The sequence below is a fragment of the Polyergus mexicanus genome, unplaced genomic scaffold (genome assembly GCF_030449975.1).
Source record: "Polyergus mexicanus isolate NDT 795.1 unplaced genomic scaffold, iyPolMexi1.0 SCAF_25, whole genome shotgun sequence".
In the NCBI taxonomy this organism is placed as follows: Eukaryota; Metazoa; Arthropoda; class Insecta; order Hymenoptera; family Formicidae; genus Polyergus; species Polyergus mexicanus.
Genome location: NW_027223345.1, coordinates 3,254,508 through 3,271,401, shown reverse-complemented (window position 1 = coordinate 3,271,401; position 16,894 = coordinate 3,254,508). Strand labels below are relative to the sequence as shown.

Genomic DNA, 16,894 nt, shown 5'->3' with positions numbered 1-16,894 from the left:
TACAGCACGAAAGCCTCAAATATTAAAGAACGGTGAACTATTTTTAATATTAGATTTTTAATATTGGCAGTAAATAATAAAACATAATTTTAATTCATATTTAAATTTTAAAATTTGCTCCTTGAAATATATGAAAAATATCCCTAACATATCCTATAAAATTCCTTAGGATGTTCCACAGGATCTCCCTGGATTATCCAGAGGTTAATATACGGCTATCATTTACTCTTCCTCAGGACATCCAGAGGAGATTTGAGGATTACAATGGGATATCCTGAGGATATCCTACATGTATATCCTGGATGCCCTTTGGACATCCTAAGGACATCCTTGTGCTGTCTGGGATCTTTAATCTTATTAGCCGCTCTTTGCAAGCTTTATGTAATCATCGTGACTGAAACTTAAATGCGGGATAGATAACGCAACGCGCGCCGCATAGCGGTAAACAAACGAACTAGCGATTACCAAAAACTGTTTTTTGTAATGTTTTTGAAATGTTGCTGTAACATTCTCATAAAATATTACAATTATATGTTCCAATAATGTCTCAACAGTATTACATTGCAACTTGCAAGATTGTAATATTACTGCAATGTAATTGCAATGTTCTGTGCTGTATGGGGACTGCACCATGCATACACATACAGGCAGGCACATCAGTGCGCGGCAGATACTCAATTGCGCGTGTTGTATACATACGCGTAACAAAAGATTATCGCAAAAGTACGCTCAACTGTTATAACGCATTATAACGCGTTGAATTTAAAAAACGAGTGCTATGCGTCGTCTACAATGGCAGCAAGAGTAGTAGATTAAGACTGTAAGATGTCAGAGTAAGCTGGTTTTTCGGTGTAATAGAGCGTAGAGTAATGCGTCGTCTACAATGGCAGTAACAAGGCTGTAGGAGTAGGAGAGTATACTGTTTTTAGTGACATAAAGGCCGGGAATAACGAAATGGGCAATTCCCATTTGCTCTTAAAACCAACTTTTAAAATCTTACTCCTCACTCTGTACTGCCTACTGCCATTGTACACGACGCATAAGGCCGCAAGCGAAATAGTGGGATTCTATTTTTTACGGTCTGCTCCTTTACTCTCAGTCAATGAGAACTCGATAATAAGGGCGGGAGGCGGGAGCACAGCTGTGTAGTTTGTATGTCGGTTAACACACAATGTCGGACATGGAATCTCTTTTTGCGGAAGATGAGCTCAGCAGTGACCGAGAGCTAATTGCCGTGGTCCGAGTAAATAGATTTTTGTACGACAAAACTGAAAAATTATATGCCAATGGGGAGGTGAAGGCTGCATCATGAGCGCAGATCGGCGCGAGCCTCATTCATCCAGTAGAAAGTAAATTTATTTCGATTATTTTAAAATGTTGGTACGGTTTTGTAGCGATATGTTGTTACGGTATAGTCGATAAACGAGGTGTCACGTAATAAATTGGCGAAAGACATTTTTGACAGAATGCAGGATTAGGTTAGGTTAGATTTAAAATTATAACTTTGATACACTAGGAAAAGAAAATGTAATAATCTATTTATCAGGTCTTGCTGCTGAAAAAAGATTTTACGCTCTGAGGCAACGCTTTGGAAAAGAGCAGAGGAATGTTGAGCAGTCTATGCCGAGGTCTGGAACTGGAGCGGATCAGCCCACATACACACCAACTTGGGAGCTATCCCAGTGAAAAATCATCAGTTGAAAAGACGTCGAATCAACGACTTTTCAACTAAAGAGGTTAGTTGATATAGACGTCTAAAATTTGGTCGATTAGACGTTTTTGTGTCCTTCGAATTAGACCTTTATAAGACGTTTATTTAAATGTCTATTAGCCGTTTATAAGACGTTCAAAAAAACGTTTAAAAGATATCTATTAGTACTTATTAGACGTTTATTTTGCGATAAAATAGAATATAAAATTTTAAAGTACACTTGGCAACAAAGGAATATTTTAAGAAATGAATTTACATACATATTGATATATACATATATGGAAAATGCATATATGTTCTGATATGTGTAAATTCATTTGTTAGGACATTCCTCTGTTGCCGAGTGCACTTTAAAACTTTATATTCTGTTTTATTCTATATAAACAGGTACGAGTAAAATAAATAAGTATGATTTTAAGAACTAAGTTTAATAAAATAGAATTTAATAAAACAGATTGTTTATAGGACACTTATAAAACATATATTAAAGTTTATATAATGAAGTTATGTAATAAAAAAAGATATAATTAAATTATACATTAAAGTTTATAGAAAATTATCTTGCTCTTATCTTTATGACAAATTACAAAAAGAAACGGTTATTAACCACACTCTCTAATCTTTAATTCCATAATTACGGAAGTGATTTCTTTTCTTTATCGATTATAATTTCCTGCTTCCGATTTGGAGCTTGCTTAAGCCAATTTTGGCAAGCTTTTTTATTTTATTTATGTCACAGTTTTCTTCTTTGTTATACATTACAGCGCCTGAAAATAAATATATAATTACAATTAGACTTATAGAATTACATCAACATAAAGGTATAACTATATTATACATATAAAATATGATGGTCAAATTATACAAAGATAAAAAACATGTAATAATTTACCTTGTATCATATTCCACAGATGACATTGTTCTAGAGGAATTTTTGCAGAATTTGGATCAATACCTTTAAAATTTATGTTCTTCACTAAGCAATTGTACATCAATTTTTTTCATTACATTCATTGTTGCTTTGGTTTCATCTAGATTATTGCCATAACAATTGATATATTTTATCTGTAAAAATATAAGAGCAAAAATATAGAGATCAAATAAAACTAAAATGAATAAAAAAGTTGCAATAAAATTAATAATTGTCACCATAAAAATTGAGTAAGTAAATAATACGGAAGAACTGTAAAATAAAATATGTGAAATAAACAATTATAAAATGAGAAACACAAAATTCTAAGTGGTAATCAGGTGCGTGTATAATCATTATATGTCAGTGTAATTTACCATAACAGACATATTTCCTGGATCCTTCAAATATTTCTCAAATTTCCAAAAGTCATTAACAGATTTTAGAGGTAAAACAGGTAAATTATGTGGTCTGATCATTTCTCTCTCGTGGGGCAAAAGAAAAGCCATCAATTTCATTTGATTTGCTATTGATACATCGAGCTTGCTGCTGATCTCATTAATTCCAAGAGAAATACTGTCAAGATATATGTTGACATCTTGTATATCAGAACCTATAAATGTAAAAAGTTTTGAGAAAAAAAAGAAGCCAAACATAAAGCCAAGATAAATTAATAAGGCTCTACGAAATTCACAAATTCTTTAAAATCTCGGGTTAATAAGAGCCAAACGCGGATGTTGATGCCTTAAGTTTCATAGAAAATTTTTTATCAATAGCAAATCAAATGAAATTGATGGCTTTTCTTTTGCCCCACGGGAGAGAAATGATTAGACCATATAATTTACCTGCTTTACCTCTAAAGTCTGTTAATGACTTCTGAAAATTTGAGAAATATGTAAAGGATCCAGGAAATATGTCTGTTATGGTAAATTACACTGACATAATAATTATACACGCATCCAATTACTACTTAGATTTTTATGTTTCTCATTTTATAATTGTTTATTTTACATATTTTATTTTACAGTTGTTCTGTATTATTTACTTATTCAATCTTTATACTGACAATTATTAATTTTATTGCAGCTTTTTTATCCATTTTTGTTTTACTTGATCTCTATATTTTTGCTCTTATATTGTTACAGATAAAATATATCAGTTGTTATGGCAATAATCTAGATGAAACCAACGCAACAATGAATATAATGAAAAAGTTATGTATAATTGCTTAGCGAAGAACATAAATTTTAAAAAGGTATTGATTGACAAACTCTGCAAAAATTCCTCTAGAACAATGTCATCTATGGAAAATGATACAATGTAAATTATTATATATTTTATCTTTGTATAATTTGATCGTCATATTTTATATGTACCCAGTCAGCCAGGTCTGTTCTAACAGATATTGCCAAGTGCTTGCTACAAATTATTGTCAGCAAAAAGGCTACAAATTTGGTACAAGAGTTGTTATTACCGATTAAGCTGGCAGATTGCCGGCAAGAATCAAGCAATGCTTGCTAACATAACTACACAGCAAATTGGCGGCAGAAACCGAGCAAAGCTTGCTGACATGACTGACATCAGATTGTCGGCAAAAACTGAGCAGGATCTAGAGTGCGCAATCTGATGGCAAATTGGCAGCAAAAACCGAACAAAATCTGCAGCTTATTACAAAGTATTATAAAATAGTTCAGTCGCTTATCGCTATGCGGCGCGTTATTCATTATCTATACCCGTATTCAAATTCTTGTCATGAGTGTATATAAAGCCTACAAAATGCTAATAATATTATAATATATATATTTCTATCAGTTCAATTTTTGACACAATTCTTATACAGGAAATTCAGATATTGAATTGATTTTTTGCAAATCGGACAGATAATTGTTCGATTTTCACTTATTCAAACAATTTCTGTCCAAAAAGATCTTTAATTTTATAAATTAAGTTATTTGAATTTACCTATATGTTTTAACATATTAATATATGATTTTATATAATGTCTAATTATCTAATGGTCATTTTATGACCAAAACTTATCATCATTTTGTTACTTAGGGTTAAGGCTTTAAATCTATTTAAATATATACTTTTATATGAATGGCCAAAAGCTGCAGAATTTGTTCGGTTTTTGCTGACAATCTGCTATCAGATTGTCTTGCGCAGATCTTGCTCGATTTTTGCCATCAATTTGACATCAAATCATGTCAAGCTTTGCTCGGTTTTTGCCGTCAATTTGCTGTCAGGTTATGTCAACAAGCTTTGTCACCAAAACACAAGCTTAATGCGGACACAGATGGCACTGGATTTGTTACCAAGTTTTGAGCGAATTTGATGCCAATTTGGCAACAATTTGTTATCAAATTGCTTACTGGGTATAATATAATTATAGCTATTTATAGTGTTTGGCTCTTATTTTAGCCCGGAATTTTTAAAAATTTATAAAGTTAAGAAGTGTGTATATTAAATGCAAATAAAAAGTCATTTTCTTACCAATGCTTGCGTTAACAGAAATCTGTTTATCTGAGGATACAGCCCTTTTGCATTGCGTTTTACTTTTTATGAAGTCTGATTCTGATCTGACAGTATCTGGTAAATCTGACAATGAGTTTGATCTTGCAAGAGATAAAAAAGAAGAATAACCAAACATAAAATCAAGAAATGTGTATAATAAATGTAAAAAAAAGTCATTTACTTACCAATACTTGCTTTGATAGAAATCTGTTTATTTGAGGATATAATCTTTTTGCACTTTTTATTATTTATGAAATCTGCTTCTGATCTGATACCATCTGATGAATCTGAATTTGATCCTGCAGGAGATAAAAAAAAAGAATAACCAAATATGAAATTAAAAAGTGTGTATGATAAACATAAGTAAAAAGTCATTTTATTCTTACCAATGCTTGTGTTGACAGATATCTGTTTATCTGAGGATACAACCTTTCTGCATTCTTTTTTACTTTTTATGAAGTTTGATTCTGATCTGATAGCATCTGATGAATCTGAATTTGATACTGCAGGAGATAACTCGTCAAATAATGAATTTTTAGGAGTTTCTTCAAATTGAATGAAATTAGTTTCTTCAAAAGAATTTGAAACTTTTGCAGAGTTAACTTGAGGCACAGTTCTTTGTTTATTCTCATAGCTTTGTTTATATAGATTGAGTTTAGATTTCACTTTTACAAGTACAGTTAAATTTTTTTTTTTAGAATTATTTATTGAGATTTTCTGTTTTACTATATTTTTCGAAATACTGTCTTCACAAGTAGGTATTTTGACCGAATCGATTGAATTATTAGAATTCAAATTTTCTGAGCAGAGCAAAGATTGTTTCCTAACAAGATTCTGCACAGTATCAGACTGCATAATATCAGAATCAGGAATTGACTTGAGATTCGTATTTGCATTTGATAAATGTTGGTAGATGGGATTGTTGCTCATAACATTAACATTAAGAATATGCTTTTGGTTTCCATTTGAAGTGGATGAATCAAGATTGTTTGTAAAACCTTTTTCTTTAATTTTAGAGCATGAAGCTGGCTGGAGATAGATATCTAAGTAATAGAAAAATTTCTGATGAGTTGAATTCTTGTCAATAAACATTAAAAAAATTACATTGAAATAACTTTCATTATTAAACTTTCTTAAAAAAGTTTACTTTTGCACAAATAACTAAATAAAATAGAAAAATTTAAAGAAAATTTAATCAAGTCAAGTCTCACTTGATGAATTAAGCTTCTTAATTTTATGGATCTTCATATCCTGAGATTTGAACGGAACTTTTGGAGGCGCAGGAAACTTGCTTTTCTTTTGAATCTCAATGTCTGAATCACTATCAGTTTGTATGATTTTACAAAATCGCTTTCTTTTCCCTTTTCCCTTTTCTTTCTCTGTTTCATAAGCTGAATTTTCTTCAAAACCTTTAGCACCTTTTCTAGCATTAAGATAATGACCTATAAAAGCGAAATACACATAAGTGATGAAAATACATAATAATCACGCTTAAAAGAAAATTAAATTAAACTATAACAGCTGAAATAAAAGAAACGAATAATAATCCATTAATATAATATAATTAATAAAATTTAACATGATTGAACAACTATTCAAATTACTATTTTAAAAAATTAAATATTTTACGTAAAACAAATATAATTTTCTATAATAATTAATTTTTGTATATTAATTTATCTCCATAGTATCCATATATATATATGATGGATACTATATATATATATATATATATATATATATATATATATATATATAGTACTCATACACAGAAACGATATACAATAAAATCAGCTATGCAGTAAAAATCAATATTATTTGACATAAAAAATCAATAACAGTTTACAGATGATCGATACGTATACGTGTAAATACACAAATCTAAGCGCGCAATTTTTACGCGATGTTATTGATAATTTTTTATCGCTTATAAATCAAAGATTATTATATAGCCTCGATATTTTTGTATTAATATTTTTATTCTATTTTACTTCCACAATGTGTTACTAAAGCTTGGGTGATAATTGTGAGACATTCTGTATACTCTTTTTGACATTCCGTTTTTTGCTAGCAGATGAAGACCAAAAAAAACGACACGAACACTTTTCATTCAACCCAATATAATATGATATACTTACTATACCACCGCTTGATTTGTACAGGACAAATAAGCCAATCATCTTCAGGATCTCTCCCTTTCTTTGCATAAGTACTTGCCAAATATGGCTTAGGAGGCCAATACACAACTGCATTTTCTGTCTCATTTTTTTCTTTTAACCATTTACGATGTCCAACATCAAAACATACATCATCATTTTCATCACTGCATTCTTCATCTTTATTCTCCGTAAGAAATTTCGCAACAAAAAAACTAAAGAGAAAGAAGAAAGAAACAAGATATTATTATAGAAGAAATTTTTTTAGTATTGTTCTTCTTTTCCAATATTGTACTTTTCAGAGTTAAAAAAAATTCTATAAAAAAATTATAAATGGATAAAAAAGAACAGTATTGAGATTTCAAATGCAGAAAGAGCTTGAAAATACATTATAAAGTTGATTAGTCTTTTGAAAGTATATTAAATATATTTATCATATTTAATCTTTACTGCCTAAAAAAATTTTTCACTTATTTTCGAGAAATATTTTAATTAAAAATACACAGGGTGACCCATTTTAACTTAGGCAGCCAAATAACTCGAAAAATAAGCACACTACGAAAAAATGTTTAGAATCAAAATTTTGTCATTTCGAGGGGGACGTACAATGACGTTAAAATGAGCCCCCCCACCCCTTCCCCTGGGCGGTGAGGGGGGGCAAGTTTGAAATCTTAAATGGGAACCCCTATTTTTTATTGCATATTCGGAATCTTTGGCTAAAAACACATACAATTTGTCTGAAACATTTTTCTCGATTCATGATAGATGGCGCTGTAATCGACGAAATTCAATTTCTTCGATTTCTCTTACTGAGAACCCATGCTTACGATTCTGCAATAAATTAACAATAAAAATACCACGTTTTCATTGTTAATACTCGAAATTAGTCTTAAAACAAACTTCTCATTATTTTTTATTACTCATTAATTACTTCTCAAGAAACTGCTTTTAGCGAATCGCTCCGCATAAGTACGGGCAGTAAGTCTGTAATTTCTACCACATTCGCCAAAGGTTATAAGAATATCGACTACTTCTGTAGGCGTATAATTTGCCATTTTACCAGAATTTTATCAGAGTACAAATGTTAAAAAAATACATAAACACTTGTGACTTTGGCACTAAATGGACAAAATTTTGGAGGGATACTTAGAGGAACTCCATCAGATGGAAAGTCCAAAATGTCTCGGTACTTTGCACCATTCAAGTTGCCTAAAGGGCAGGTTACGCTAAAAGCAGTTTCTTGAGAAGTAATTAATGAGTAATAAAAAATAATGAGAAGTTTGTTTTAAGACTAATTTCGAGTATTAACAATGAAAACGTGGTATTTTTATTGTTAATTTATTGCAGAATCGTAAGCATGGGTTCTCAGTAAGAGAAATCGAAGAAATTGAATTTCGTCGATTACAGCGTCATCTATCATGAATCGAGAAAAATGTTTCAGACAAATTGTATGTGTTTTTAGCCAAAGATTCCGAATATGCAATAAAAAATAGGGGTTCCCATTTAAGATTTCAAACTTGCCCCCCCTCACCGCCCAGGGGAAGGGGTGGGGGGGCTCATTTTAACGTCATTGTACGTCCCCCTCGAAATGACAAAATTTTGATTCTAAACATTTTTTCGTAGTGTGCTTATTTTTCGAGTTATTTGGCTGCCTAAGTTAAAATGGGTCACCCTGTATATAATTCTTTATATCTTTCTGATATATTGTATTATTTTTCCTTTTTATTGCGAATTCTCATTCTTGATATGATTAAATTGATACAATACCCTTCAATGAATTGCAAACATTGTGTGCAATAAAGGGATGCTGAGGTACGATTCGCTGTGAGATATATGAATAAGCCAACATTTTGACTGTATATTGGATAACTGAAAAACATTCCTTGTTGTACTTAAGCGGCTTACTTTCGAAATACCAAGAACAGAAGAAGGTAGTGGATAATCATAATAATCTACGGAGTGACGATATTTATTGCCCACTACGCACACAGAATTGTCATTTCTCTGAATAATATTTGTTATGATCATAATATCACCATCTGATGTTTTTAGGCAAGTATCTCGCTGTCCCAGCTGGAATGTAACACCATTCACAATCATCTTCTTATACTGAATGCCTGGCGTTGTTTCAGTTGGGTCAATACGTCTCTGAGAAAGAATAATGTTACTTCCATCATAAGGTAGACGAATAGATCGAATTCTGTCTTTTTCCAGGTCTCGCTTCGCAACTTGCTCAAGCGGTTTACGAAAGGATCGAAGAGATTCTTTGATTGATTTCAATCGATTCTCAAAAGTAAATGCACTAAAACTGTCTAGTTCTCCATGTTCAGCACATTCTTTAGCCAAATGAAAAATAGAGTGTATATTATAAACAATGAATTTTTCTCCATATATTGCATCAGAATAAACGATAAATGTTCTTAGCAACTCATTAGCATAGTTATGCATTGTGCGAAATAAAACTGGACTGGCTAAGATATAAATAGCAGCATGAAGAAGGAGATAATGCTTGTAAATGTTTGAATCTAATGGTCCAAAAAAGATAAAGATGCCAACATAAATAGACATTCTTCGTAACTCAGTGCTTTTATAGAAATGTGCTTTTGAAAAATCTTGGCGCTTTCTATTAAAATCATTTGGGCAATACTTCAGACTAATTTTAAGCAGGTCAGAGATGGATGCAACGGTATCTAAACTGAGTCTGAAATGACCTTTCCATTCAAGCCATGCCATAAGTAGCCTCTTGAATACTCCAGAATAAACAAGATGCATCGCATCCAAACGGAACTGTGATACCATTTTACTTTCCACAATAAGAAGAAGAGAATAATCTTGGTGATGAATTGGTTGATCTTGATTTTGAAAAGATTCATCAGTACGAAGTGGTTTATCAAGATCAGCAAAAGTCATTCTGTTGGCAATCCATTTGCCAACTACCGTGCATTTTTCACAACCACCATATCCATTATGTCCAATAATACATTTTATAAAAGCGCGTGCAGGGGCATCAAGAATATAATGGCGTACACTGAACTTAAACCGTGATCCATTACATTCAAATCCATTCTTAAAGAGATCATTTAAATCAATAATCAAATTCTCTAAATAATCATAAACATTTTGAGGATCTTTGTGTCCAATATAAAGTCCAATGATAAATGGTTCATTTAAAGCTCCAACTAATTTACCTAACATTGGCCAAAATTTCAAGGTTGAACTATTTGAAACTGGAAGTCCATCCATATTAATATCAATTGTTATTTTACCATAGCGTAATAAATATTCGCCAACACCAAGTGCATTCAAGTTCTGTTCGATTCCTTTATACCAAAATCGACCACCACTTTCAAAGTCAATAACAGGAATACTAGAGGGTGTATTCAGCAGAGTTTTATAACTCTTTGGACAACTGGGAAAAGCAGGATGCAGCCTATTCAAAAGGTTATCAAGCTTTTTCATAGATACATTTTCACTTTCCAAGGCCCATTCACTAAGAGATTCGATTACATATTGCTGTTTCTCTTCATCTTTTTCAAAAATTAATAAATCATAATCACTCGAATTGAAATCTTCTGCTTCATTTGGATGACCTGTGGCTGGAGAATTTTCATTTTGAGCGATATCTAATTGAAATGCATCTGCTTCAATTGCTTGATTACCAAGATTTTCATTTTCAACTTGAACATTGTCTTCGATTAATGATCCATCTTTATCAGATAAAATAATGTATTGCTCCTCAGTAGTATCACTTGTTTCACTATCAGTTCGATTATCACCGTCACTAGATGCAACATTTTGATATTCAATCAATGCCTTAATATTTTCCAATCTTCTGCGTTTGATTTCTTGACATATTCTATTTCTCTGTGCTTTACGCTTGAAAGATTGATGGAGCTTTCGAGCAACCTGATTCAATTAATGCCACAACAAAACATACATCAAGAATTGCAAATTATAAATTTTAAGTGCAATAAATTTTTAAAAAATATCAAATTATTCAATTATTCAATTGAGATTAACAAGAATATGAAATTAATTTCTGAATTACAATTAATAATTGTGTACACATTTGTGATGTGTAAGAAAGGTTGTGATGGAAAGAAAGGATAATGTAAAAAAAGATCATAACTTATTACAATTCTTATATTTCTGTTCTTACATATATTAGATACATGACAAGAATACAGTTTTTACTTTATTATGTGAATACATGTTTGCAGTTTATTTTGTATACTGTGTGTCGAAAAAGCTACATTTACTATATATTTAGTAGATAAGAAAAATAAAGCTTTTCATAACAGTCAAAAACAAATATTGTTTTTTAAAAATTAATGTTAGAAAATATATTATTTAAAAAAAATAATGAGTTTCAAATATATATATTCAATTATCTATATATATGTGTGTGTGTATGTGTGTATGTCAGTATTCTAAATAAACTGTTTTTAAATATACAGCTTTTTTTCATTTACTCATATAATAAAACTGCATTTTTTTATGTAATATTTTATCTAATATATGTAAGAAGAGAAATGTAAAAATAGATTCTTGTAACAGTCAAATCTAAATATCATATGTTAGAAAATATGTCTCGAAACATAATGAGCAATCATTGTTTCAAATACATGCATTTAATAACAGTCAAACTCAAATATATTATTCTTAGAAATTAATGTTAGAAAGTATGTCTTGAAACATAATGAACGATCACTATTTCAAATATATGCATTTAATTATGTTAGCATTGTAAAGAAAGTGCTTTTAAATATACAATTTTTTGTTAGATAAATTACAAAAATTACAAAAATTCACATAAATTATTAAAATCACCTAGAATGAATTTGAAACCATTCAATAATATCTCTTACTTTATTTAATTTTAAGAAAAATGTTTTAGATTAGATACGATCTCTAGATAAAGCTAAATGTTGAGAAGCAATCAATATTTTACAATTTATATTTATAATTTTTCTATTATGTCATCTAATTATTTCTAAAAATATTATTTGATAAATGTTTACATTTGATCCATATTCTAGTATGCTAGAATTACAATCAATGTTAATTTATACATAAAATATTTAGATATGTGTAGTTAATATATTCCATATATATTTTTAGTTATTTAAGAAGAATGCATTTTACTTAATGTGCATAGATTTATTCATATTATTAATAACTGTAGCACTTTTGAAAATTTATATTTGTACCGTGCATTTTCTGTTGAAAGGTATTTATAATATATAAAAAAGATTATTCAACAACTCAATACCTTATTAGCATAAGTTTTATAATTGTACACAATTTTGGAATTAGCACTAATTGTAAACATAAGAAAGATAAGTTTTAGAAAAGACATGATATCTGCATGATTTTGTATATAAAACTGTTAAATTAAATATAGTAAATTTGAAAAACTTACCTCTTTGTTAGAATCCATCGATAATAAATTTGGCTTTTTCTCGAAAATTCCCTTGCTTTGTTTTAATATATTTCTATATTCTTTTTGATTATACAGGAATAACAATCTCCGCTTTGATGAAGATGATATTTATATGAATATCAATGTGATAATTAAAAAGCACTAGAAAAATACAATATTTTTTCAGAATAATTTTAGAATACTTAATAATTAGCAAAAATAAAGCAACAAGACATACCGTATTATCACTTCGTTGGTCAGCTTCGTTCTTTTCATACTTGTAAGGTATTGAGGATATTCCGTCACAGGAATATCAACACGAGTATTGGCTTATCAATTACTAACGCCAGACCCCGGAAAATATGTATCAAGAAATAGAAGAAGAGCAGAAAAAAAGGGTAATGGGTACGAAAGCCAAACACGTGAATGATGCAATCACAATCACAGTCCTTTATATTTAGTAAAATACTAATAACACAAATATAGATACTGGCTTCAATCGGGTAACTCGATAGAAATACTCTCCTTACAATTACGAACAGATAATGTATAACCGTGAGCGGGGAAAACAAAAAACCGCGGCGAACAAAGAAACGTACTTGCAAACAACTTTCTCGTGTCGTCTCTTAGTTAACAATGCGCACTGTGCAAATGACGACTCATGAATCGGCGATGACGTAGTAGTCGCGGTGCGCGCAATTATGGTATGCGCGCAGTAATATAACTCCCGTCAGTGAGAAATATAGACGTCTAATAGATACCTAATAGACGTTTTTTCATTCGGTATTTCTCATTGTGATATTTAATTGTTATTTATTTTTAAATTGTTTTATATTATAATACAAGTTGCAAATTTGCAGAAAAACGTTTCTACAATCAATAGAAATAAAATTTTTGATTAGTTGAAAAATGGTTTAACTGGATACTAATTTCAACCATAAACGACATGGCCGTCTAATAGCCGTCTTTCCGACCCGTCATTTCTCATTGGGATACAAGGACATTCCTGGAGGACATCATCAAACCTAGAAGGTTGCGACTTGAGAAGTTCTGCATGATAAATGTCGATAATTTATGATTGTAATGCAATTGCAGGACTTCATCCAACTACAAGTCCAAAATCCAAAAGTACATTTCTGTAAATAATCAAGTGCCACAACTTTGCACAAGTTCTTCATTCACGTCTATGTCTGCTCCTTCTAATGATCAAATAACAACAGTGTTTTGCATTCCCCCCTCTGTTACGTCTGCTGCAGCAAGCCCAGACACATCTAGTTCTTGTAATTGGGATTTATTTACAAGACTCGCAAGTAAGGAGATTAAAAGACTCATTGTCAGGTCTCCAGAGTTTGTTATAATATTCTAGATTAATCTAAAGTATTCTTCTGTTACTGTGATTTTATAACCAATAAATATAATGAATGTAATAAAAAATGTAATGAAAAATAGGGGGTTCCATTTAAAAAATTCAAAGTAATTTTTATATGACCTTGACGGTGCTATTTAACTACTAATATAGTCATACTAATATTATTATATAATGCGTCACTTAGAGCTCTACAACTTCGGTTCGAAACATTTTTCTCAGAAAAGTTTCGTTTTCGAAATATTTGACCATTTCTAGACTTTTCTAACACCCTGTATATGATGCACATAGTATTTAATACTCAAGCCTGCAACACACGGTACGATTTTTCGTACTGATTTTGTTAATTTATTCGTTGCGTGCTGTTTAGCGAAGTATTCTACGTGTTCCAATCATAAGAGTGTTACTAGTTTTGGCTTAACATGTGCAGATTATCTTACGTGTTGGATTAATATTTTAGTTATAAGATTTCTAGGGATTTCAACAAAATTCTTTAAGACTCTAAAAATCCTCTAGATAATAACCAATGATTGTTTATCTAGTCAAGATATGATTCAGGCTTGAATTATTGTTGGCGGGAAAGCGGGCAAAAAGTGAGTACATTGTACAATGTGCCTTCATCTTCCAAGTGTTTCCAAAGTGATCGATTGCAAAAGTGATCGGTTGTGTCGAGAATTTAGTGGTGTGTGTTGACTGTCGTACGTTTATTAATTTTATTATTAATATTCATCAGATCCTGCAGTCGACTCTGCAAGAGCAAAAAGAATATTCTTATAGAAATCTGATCTCTTTGTCTCAATGACAATTTGTTCGATGCAATAGAATATTTACATAAGCCAAAGTCTGTAAGTATATTTTATCGATCAAAAATTTGTATTATTCTTTTGTAGATAACCTCATTTAATTCTTTTTAATGTGCACTAACGCAGTATAATGCAAGTGAGTAAATTTACTATTGAATTAATTAATTAAATTTTAACAGAGAGATATGGCGACAAAAGAAGCTGTTCAAATTCTAATTGACGCATAAAAGAATGAACCTTGTTTATATCAAACAAGAAACCCAAATTATCATAATAAAAACTTATGTCATGAATCATTAAAACGTATTTGTGCAATAGTTAATACTATTAGACTTAGCACTACAGAAAAAGAATGCAGTATCAAATTTTATAATTTAAGGAATCAATTTAATTCTGAAAATGCAAAAGTAAGAACATCGATGAAGAGTGGTGTAGGTAGTGAAAATGTGAGTATTAAAATAATTTATTAGCTAAATAATTTATAGATTAAGCATAAAGATTTATGTTATATACAAAAATTATAGGTATACAGACCCAATTTATGGTACTATGATACTCTAAAATTTGTAGAGGAACATATAATTCCCAGAAAAAGCAAAGCATCACATCTACCAAATACTAAAAAAAATACGCCTGTTTATTTATTACAAGTAAGTATTTAGATATTTAAATGTGTTAAATTTCCATAACAATGCATATTTCCAAAACTTGTTGCGTAGCATATTTAAACAATAATTACATTCAATATTATGAATATTTTTACTATTAAAATTTGATTTTTTTATGAATCTTTCTGCATAATCAGATAAAAAATAATAGGATTTTATTGATTTACATTTTATACGAATTACGAATATTTAAACATTTAAAATATAAGATACATTCTTTAATTTATTATGTAAATATACTCGCATAGATGAGAATCTAAACATTTACATAATGTAAAGATTAGATGTTTTATTTTTCTATTTATTTTGCAGCATGATTATTTACAACAACAATCAGAAGAATCGCAAGAGTCAATATTAAATATAAATGAAATATTATTTGAAGATGGTAGTGACCACGTACATAATGAAGAGGATTGAAATAATAATAATAACGAAGAAACACAATTATATATGTCTTCGTTAACTAATAACATAATTACTGTAACACAACCGATTTCGGAACAAACAAATCATTTACAAATTTATCTAATATAAATACATCAAGTCCATCAAGATCATGTTCAGCATTAAGTTCTGCACAGTCATCATCAGATGTATGCGATATGTCACAATCTCCATCCATTGTTTATAATCCTAAGAAGCGCAAACTTAAAAATGATGATGTTTATGTAAAGGCAATTGAATCGATTGCAGAATCTATAAAGATGCCATTATCAACACCAGTTAATGTTATGATAAACAGTACAGATCCTGTAGATACATGCATGAGCTTTTTGGGTTGTCTTCTTAAAAAAATACAATCTTGAGACATACAATTGGATGTTATAAATACCTTAGTACAAACAATTTTAAACGCTAGTGTAACGGATTTAGAACGAGCTAAGAGATAAATTAGAAAACTGCTTATAGAAAACTTTTCCTAATATTGTATAAGATTAAATATTAATATTATTTTCAGTTTTTATATTTATATAAGTATGTTACATTGATCTTATAAAATACAATATATAGTGTTCTTATAGAAAACTTTTCCTAATATATTGTTAAGTATTAATATTATTTTCAGTTTTTATGTTTATATATATGTCAAAGTTTTTTCCGTTTATATTTTATTTTTTTCTGTTTGTATTACATTGGATAGATTATTTTGTGTAATATCCCTGTGTTACATCCAGACTCGGGGAAGGATGAGTCGACGGAAGGGCGTAACAACTATCTTTTATTATCCCGAAGTTTAAACGTCTCGTGGCGTTTGGAATCGGGTCGAACGAACTCTTAGGTCTGAAAGCCAAGTAAACGACCATTCGGATCACTATTACGCTGTTTATTCAGACGTTCGCT

General features: G+C 30.2%; 1 protein-coding gene and 1 long non-coding RNA gene across 2 annotated transcripts; one reads left to right on the top strand and one right to left on the bottom strand.

The window, feature by feature from the left end:
* The first annotated feature begins 932 nt into the window (after positions 1 to 932).
* LOC138943158 (uncharacterized) lies at positions 933 to 9,220 on the top strand. The gene is made up of 3 exons (XR_011448417.1): positions 933 to 1,349; positions 1,547 to 1,736; positions 9,094 to 9,220. It is a non-coding gene; the product is annotated as an uncharacterized lncRNA (long non-coding RNA).
* LOC138943157 (probable serine/threonine-protein kinase DDB_G0283337) lies at positions 2,183 to 12,761 on the bottom strand. Its single transcript, XM_070313723.1, has 6 exons — positions 12,714 to 12,761; positions 7,274 to 7,506; positions 6,347 to 6,577; positions 5,522 to 6,178; positions 5,321 to 5,434; positions 2,183 to 2,478 (listed from the first exon to the last, which is right to left on the bottom strand). Exons 3-6 carry the CDS (start codon positions 6,381 to 6,383, stop codon positions 2,375 to 2,377), a joined length of 912 nt encoding a protein of 303 aa, XP_070169824.1. The 5' UTR covers positions 6,384 to 6,577; positions 7,274 to 7,506; positions 12,714 to 12,761; the 3' UTR covers positions 2,183 to 2,374.
* Positions 12,762 to 16,894: the final 4,133 nt, after the last annotated feature.